The 7,622-nt window shown below is 44.2% G+C and overlaps 1 protein-coding gene across 1 annotated transcript; it reads right to left on the bottom strand.

Moving 5' to 3' along the window:
• Positions 1-1,001: 1,001 nt before the first annotated feature.
• LOC128763595 (ras-related protein Rap-2b) lies at positions 1,002-6,796 on the bottom strand. The gene is made up of 2 exons (XM_053872563.1): positions 5,956-6,796; positions 1,002-4,723 (listed from the first exon to the last, which is right to left on the bottom strand). Exon 1 carries the CDS (start codon positions 6,553-6,555, stop codon positions 6,004-6,006), a length of 552 nt encoding a protein of 183 aa, XP_053728538.1. The 5' UTR covers positions 6,556-6,796; the 3' UTR covers positions 1,002-4,723; positions 5,956-6,003.
• Between the last annotated feature and the right edge of the window lie 826 nt (positions 6,797-7,622).

Genomic DNA, 7,622 nt, shown 5'->3' with positions numbered 1-7,622 from the left:
GATCATCTAAAGATGGATATAGAGAGAAGTTTGGCTGGTGCCCACTGGGATCTGTCTTGTGACACAGTAGGGCGGCGTCTGCAGGGCCCTTGAGATAAACCTCCCTCCTTTATTTCTGTCTTTTATCTGCATTCCCCTGTCCACCGACTAACTCTTTCTCCCTCCACAGACAAGATATGTTCCACCAGCGCTCACAGGGCCCAGGCGATAGACATGTCCAGACATTAGATTTGGAGGCATGATAGGAATGGGAGGAATTCTGGGGCATTCCCATGCTGACGCAGCCAGTGAGAAGCCGGCGCTCTGGTTCACATGGAACTGAATGGAGGATTGGAAGATCACTTATAGGGTTTCTGTGCTTTACACAGCTGGGTTCATTTTATATTAGGATGTGGGGAATATTATCATCATCAATGAGGAGAAGACACAATTATACACCACTTTTTGGACAATTAAATCGCTAAAATAATATTAATTTAATACAATGAAACAGATGAGTTTAGAAACAGTTAATATGTGTTCCCCAGTCTAAAGTGTTTCCAATGAAACAATAAATCTGAGTAGAATTTTCAAAGCATCAACCTGTTAAATTGCTCAGAAAACTGTTTATCTTTAAACAGTTACAGCTTTTCCAATATTATTATCACCTTATTAAAACTAAAGCTCTTTTAGTGTCTTGAAAATATTTGGATAAGAATTTCAATTTTATAAGAATTTCAAGTACATTCAGAGTAGTGGAACCCCTGGTCATTGTGTAGTGAAAAACCTCCCTGAACCAAAGCAAACAGATGCTTTTGTATGCTTTTGTTCAGGGATTTCTCCATGTTTGTTGTTGTTGTTATCATCCTAGCTGCCACGTGTCTTGTGCATCAGTGTGAGCAGTGGACCAGGAACTCCTGCACTTACAAAGGTTCCCTGTTGTCTGGAGCGTTTTTAATAAATTCAAATATTTTGTTGTTGTAATGAATTAATCGTAGTTAACTTATTAAAGTCCCACCAAATATATATATATATATATATATATATATATATATATATATATATATATATATATATACACAAATTGGCATGAAAGCTCATTATACTCTCTTCATTTGAAGATTTATTCAGCATCTGCGATGAAAGGATTCTTAGAAAAGCAGGCATGTTTCCCCCTGTTAAATTACTGGACTGTTCTAACCAGTGGCTTGCAGCAACTCCAGGCCAGCCGTTCTCAAAAACCAACCTCTAAACTGTGTCGGAATGTTGCTGGAATTTTAACTGCTGTGTGCTTAAATGGGTCCAACACAAGTAAACGGCAAAGCATTTGTGTGTCAGCGTACGAGTGACACAGAAGGGGAAAAAAAAAAACAAAGCTCATTCAGCCCTGAAGGGGAAAGCAAACGGCCAAGCAGCGGCGTTGTTATGGTGATGCCTCTCGCAAAAGACACGTATCAACTATCTTGCTCTGATTCTTGTCAGTTAACTTGAGGTTTTTATGAAAGGGGGGATCAGATGAGCGACAGTGGGAAAAAACAAATGCACCGTTTTGAACAGAAAAGTGACTCCAAAATAGCAGGACGGCGCTAATTCGGCAGAAGAAGTCCATCTAATGATGAGAAGAAAGAAGAGAAACGCAGGCGCACGCCGCCCACATCCACTGCCAGCATCACAACACTTCCTGTCACCACTATCACCAGCACAAATCTGCTCACAAAGATACTCACTCGGGCTGATGATTATAAAGTCAAAGTGAATTGATGGATTAATTCGATGCCGATCAAACCGCTCTACAGAGGCAGATGATCAAACACGCCCTCCTCTCTTACAGTCAGCAGTCGAGCTGTGACTGAGCTGCCTATAGGTCACGAACCCCCCCTTTTAACCATGGAAACCACATCACATGACCATCTCCCATGACCAGCAAGCAGTGATGAGCCAGGCCATCTGCAAACCTGAACACAACCGTAACCCAGCGGCTAAAAATAGACCAATTAAACTCCTCCAAAAGGGACACATTGCAGAGGAAGTACAGCTGTTGAGAGGAAGCGAAACTTTCACCTTAGCAGAGATAAAAAAGAAACAGGAACTCTGCCACTGTTCTGTCCCTCCACAGGGCAAATTCTTCTGCTATCAGATGTTTATACCACAGCAAGAGATGGACGGTGTTTGGTTTAACTCCAGATTTCACGTTGAATCCACAGCTTTTACACCTAAAGTTTGCCCTCAGTGCGAGAGTAAGAGGTTCATCTGAGCACGCCTCAGCAGAGGGGAGTTAGTTAGCAGCAGGACAAGCAGAAACCAGCTGGAAGACCAGGCCAGACTAGCATACCTACTCTGAATACCTCCCTCAGGCCATGCTGCAGCTACAGCAGCAGCAAGGTAATCTCCATAGGTAAACACAAGCAGAGGCTGCTCAGTCAGAGCCACCTCACATCATACCATCACACCCACACGCGGCACACAGGCTTCAGGCTGTGAAACAACTACCCACACAGTAGGCAGATCGACATTCCTATAGCGACAGCCCGGCCAGGTCTCATGAAGCACGGATCCCAGTTGAGCTAGTCGTCGATGAATACATTTGCTGTGCCCATCCTCTTGCTCATAAAGTGCCCTTCTTCTTGATCTCCACAAGTGAGGCGGTGAAGTCAAACAAGCATGCCTTGTTTGGGCAACACTTGAGTTTCACTTTTATGATCCCACCCTGCCTTTCAGTCTCCCTGATCTCTACAGCTACCTGCAACAACACAGAGAAACTTGAGGTCAAAGCGAAGTGGAAAAGCAGCTGAGCCGCTGTGTGAACACCTATTTGACGCAACAGTCACTATCACACGCTCACGATCTCCTTCTTTTTTTCCACATTAACCACAAAAGCAGAAGTCTGAATACGCCGTTGCTAACGGCTGAAGTGGTGGATGATGTTTTTTGAACCACGTTACGGGAGGGAGGATGGAATAGTTTGGATTATTTGTCAACAAAAAGGAGAGGCAACTTAAAAGACGCAGAGAGAAAACGCTGCTGCCAACAGCTGCAATTTTTCACTCAATATTTTCCACCATCTATTTCAGCTTTACAGTTACATAGTGTTTTTTTAGCATTTGAAATGACATGGCTATCAATAACGGTCAAATTCAAATGAGCACAGAGGAACGGCAGGAGAGGGATTGGATGGCACAAAAAACATTCATATGAGCGATAGTTTAGCATCGTGATTGGCCGACATGTATTGCTTTTATTTACATGAAGCAACTTCTTAGTCGACAACCAGCAAAAACGTGAGTCATTGAACAAGCTTTCCAACTTTACTGAATGGGTCTGGGCTACTTCCTGGTCTACCAGGAAGTGGAACCTATGTTTGGGAAACATATATAGCCTTTTGCTAATATAAATGCTGTGGTTGAGGTAGAAAATTTCATTCATTTGAAGTTTTGTCAATTCATTTCAAATCCGACCGCGACTGTCGGACGTGACATTATCGCCCACAAGCGCACACTTTCGGTACCTACGCCAATAGTTCTTTGGAACTTGAAAAACCCCAGTTTGCGCTACAATGTTAGCAAAGATGGCAGCGACTATGTGAAGAGGGTATCAGTTTTTCAATTGGATTTTGCAGGTTGTGGCAGCAGCATCAATACTATATCAAGGTGGCAGTGTGTTACAATATACGACAGAGAAGATATTTAAGAATTTTGTTTTTTAAAAATAAGAAAGTATAAAGCAGAGAGGCAGCCTAGTGTTGTTTTTTAAAAATGCAATTTGTATTAAAATTCTTGTTTTCAAAAACAGACAGCCCACAGAGAGCAACAGGCTGCCCTGAAATGGAACAATCAGGTTCGATTTGTCAACGGTACATCATCATATTTCCTACTAAAAAAACAAAAACAACAAAACATGAACAGAACAAACAGAATTCCTTTGATTTAAGAGGTCCGGAAGTGTCTGTTTGGCGCTGCGGTTAAGTCAATGGGGCTCCAGTACCTGTGCATTTCAAGATAAAACGGTTTGGCCACCAAACAAAGTGAACAAATCAGAATTAAAAATACAAAAAAAACATTGACAGAAAATACTATTTTCTTTTTCAGCCTTCATGTCTGAATGTGTTGCGGAATGCCATGATGAAGGTTCTTTTGGTAATAGATGAAGGTTGGCACTAGCGCTGAACAGCTGATGTATTTTGGAAAGGCACTTGACATGGGGTCACCGTCCCCATGTCACTTCAGTTACGGTCCTCTCGCACACTGGAGAGGAGACGAAACAAACAGTGGCACTCTTCACGTTACTCCGACAGCAGATGACGGCGTCGATTTCTTCGACTTCGGAGGAGAAAAATCTGAGTGTTTTCAAGCTTTGCTCCGATACGGGTCGGGGGCCGAAGAACATCTTCACTCGTCCCAGACTGTGCAGTTACTTAACAAAATAGACTTTGATTCTCTTTGTATACAGAAATATCCTTTTGTGAGTTTCTCTCTCGCTCTCTCTCCAGCTCTGTAATCGTTCGGCTCCAGCTGTTGATGGATGTTGATGGAACTCTGACACTGTGTTGACATCAATGGCAGACACTGATCATGCAGCAAACTCCAACCCAGCAGAATTCCTGAAGAGTGGACCCCTCCCTCCGTCTCACTCGCTCCCCTCCTCCTCCTCCTACGCTTGTCCCCCTGCAGCATTCCTCTCCCTTCGTTTTCCTCCAAGGCCAGGGGGAGACACGAAGAGCTCAACAGTACACAGTTGCTGCAACACACTGACACAAACAAGAGAGAGGACGAGTCATCACTTCGGTAAGAACTGCAGCAATTGAGACACACATTTCTTACAAGTGAGATTTTTCAGACTGACCACAGCTGACGCTTCATAAATCAAAATCTAATAATATTATTCACAATAAGTACGACTGAATTCCACCACATTGTGTTCAAAGGAAGAGTTTGGCGAAGTTGTTTCAGTATAAATCTGCCCTGCAGTTCACATGCCAGGCCTGTATGTGATGCTGTGAAGCTCACAGAGAGAACACAGAAGAAGGCGTGGTACAGGAACAGGATCATGGCAAGCAAAATGAAAACCAGATTTCTCGCCCAACATCTTCCCGCAATCTTTGTTGCTGTGAAGGTCGTAGAGGCGACGATAGTTTCCTGTTGACCAACTTGGGTGAGGTCACCAAAACAGCCTGGACATTACAAGCTTTGAATCTGAAGCCCAGATGCAAGCAACCTCTAGTCGAGTCTTCATTTTGTTTATTAAAATAAATAAACGCATCATATTTAAGGTCAAATAATCCCTGAGCAGCCGCAATATACTTTCAAATTGACTTAAAATAATAGGAAAAATACTAATATACGGCCTCCGCAGCATAACAAAAATGGCACCCACTTCCCTTCACGATTGAAACTGTTCGGATTATACAGAAATACTTCCAGGATTCTTGCTTAATAGTAGTTGATAAACTGTCAGTGCAAGCTTTGCACAGACTTCAGTGACTCACTATAGTGTATCAATGATGAACTTGAAGTCAACTGTGCGCACAATCCCCAAACCACCGGGAACCGAAACACTTGTGGAAATCATGACCACAACCTTGTCTTTGTGAAACTGAGTCAGGACTTGTCTTTATGGTAATGACTCAAAACACTGCCTGAATCAACACAACAAAAGAGTAAACACACTTACAGATTGACACGGGAACATGAGGAACCGAATGAGGTCGTGATCGTGTGTTTAGCGAACTTAACTTCGATAGTTGCGTGTTGCTTTATGCTACGAGAACAAAACAACTACTCGGACTCGCGGTACATGACAAAAACTAGTGCAATAAAAACATGGCTCACAAAAAGCTTAAACCGAATAGGATTTTTAAAGTGTCATGCTCTGTTGTTATAAGAGTTTCAGCCTGTTTTTGTCAACAAATGAACACGAGCAGGAGGAAGTTCGTCTGGCTGTGTCAGCTAGAGATTCCCAAAATAAGAGAGTTGTACTTACCACTGCAAAACTTCAAACCGAGCAAAGACTTTTGACTTGTATTGTCCCTTATAGAATCACGCAAGACGAGCAGCACTGGTCGTCGCCATTTGGTGTGGAGGAATAGTTCATCTGCCGGACAATCTCCGCGAACAGCTCGTCCACCGAGCTCTTGTTTTTGGCTGAAGTTTCCATGAACGGGCAGCTCCAGTCGTCCGCCAGAGCCTTGCCCTCCCCGGACGAGACCTCGCGCTCGCCCTCCAGGTCCACTTTGTTGCCCACCAGGATCATCGGCACGCGCTCGCACCGCTTCACCCGGATGATCTGGTCCCTCATGGGCTTGATGTCCTGGAAGCTCTGCTGGTTGACCAGGCTGTAGACCAGGATGAAGCCTTGTCCGTTTTTGATGTACAGGTCGCGCATGGAGGCGAACTGCTCGGTGCCCGCCGTGTCCAGGATCTCCAGCACCGACGGAGACGAGTCCACCTCGATCTCCTTCCTGTAGAAGTCCTCTATCGTGGGGTCGTACTTCTCTATGAAGGATCCGGTGACGAACTGGACGGTCAGGGCGGACTTGCCCACCCCTCCGGACCCGAGAACCACCACTTTGTACTCTCGCATGGCTCCGCTCGCCGCCCCGCTGGGTCTCGAACCGCTCGCCGCTGCGCCTCCGCCTGCAGTTTTGTACACGCGCTCAGCTCCGGCGGTTACGGGGCGTGGTCGCCAACTGTCGCCTCGGGGTGGGGGGGAATGTGGTTCTTTCTGAACCGTGGTCACTGCTTTTATTGTGTCATGCCGCGGACCCCGACCACACTCCAGCCGGTTCCTGATCCAGCTCCTCCGGTTTTGGCTCAAGAGTAGCTTGCGCGCTCTCTGTTAGCAGCAACTTATTCAGCGAGTGGTATCGACTTCCCACTAATCCTTCAGAGTAAAAGCATATTGTTTACAACTCATGATGGAAAAGTCTCCTCTAACATCATATTTTATGTACTATTTAATAAATTAACGGTGTATTCGCCCTTTTAAAATACAAATAAATATGATTTTGTACGGTATAATCTGCATTAGGTGAATATTTAGTCAACATCCGGTGCCTTCTCCGCTAACCTCACGCTACTGTTGACGTCACACGTCACTCCACGAGCACGCTATCGTCACCCAATTAAAGGTGCAGTGCGTCTATTATCGCAGAGTCCAACTCAGAGGAGCCACACCTTAGTTTCGACATCTCTGAACTGCACTTGACTCATCTTCTCACGTCTTCCAGGAAGAAGAACAGAAAGGTGTGTTCAGTGAGTCATTTCACTGTGATGCAACCTAATGTGGATTCTGTACTTTCTAATCCATGAATCTGTTTCATAATCTCTCAAGTCATATTCTGTGAATATAATGTGAATATTCATCTCAAAAAACATCTGGAGGTCGCGTAGATTGAAAATGAGCAGTTAGTTTAGAGCTACACTCAGCTGTGTGTGCGTGTGTCTATAATTTATTAATTTATTTCTGTTAACTTTACTCATAATTTAACATTTCTGCTGCCACTAAATAAACCTTCTTCAGCTGCCGGACATTGCCAAAGTGTGTTGAAGGGCAAAACTCAAGTCAAACCTCAGTTCATGACTACCCTGTTTGTGAACAATAAACTTCCACTTTTGGCACAAACAGTGACTCATTTGGTGAATAATCAC

The sequence above is a fragment of the Synchiropus splendidus genome, chromosome 8, assembly GCF_027744825.2.
Source record: "Synchiropus splendidus isolate RoL2022-P1 chromosome 8, RoL_Sspl_1.0, whole genome shotgun sequence".
NCBI classification, from domain to species: domain Eukaryota; kingdom Metazoa; phylum Chordata; class Actinopteri; order Syngnathiformes; family Callionymidae; genus Synchiropus; species Synchiropus splendidus.
This window is presented reverse-complemented; position numbering and strand designations above follow the sequence as displayed.

Bases quoted from the DNA above. Each gene is read 5' to 3' on its own strand.
- LOC128763595 (XM_053872563.1), bottom strand. From the start codon at position 6,555: ATGCGAGAGTACAAAGTGGTGGTTCTCGGGTCCGGAGGGGTGGGCAAG.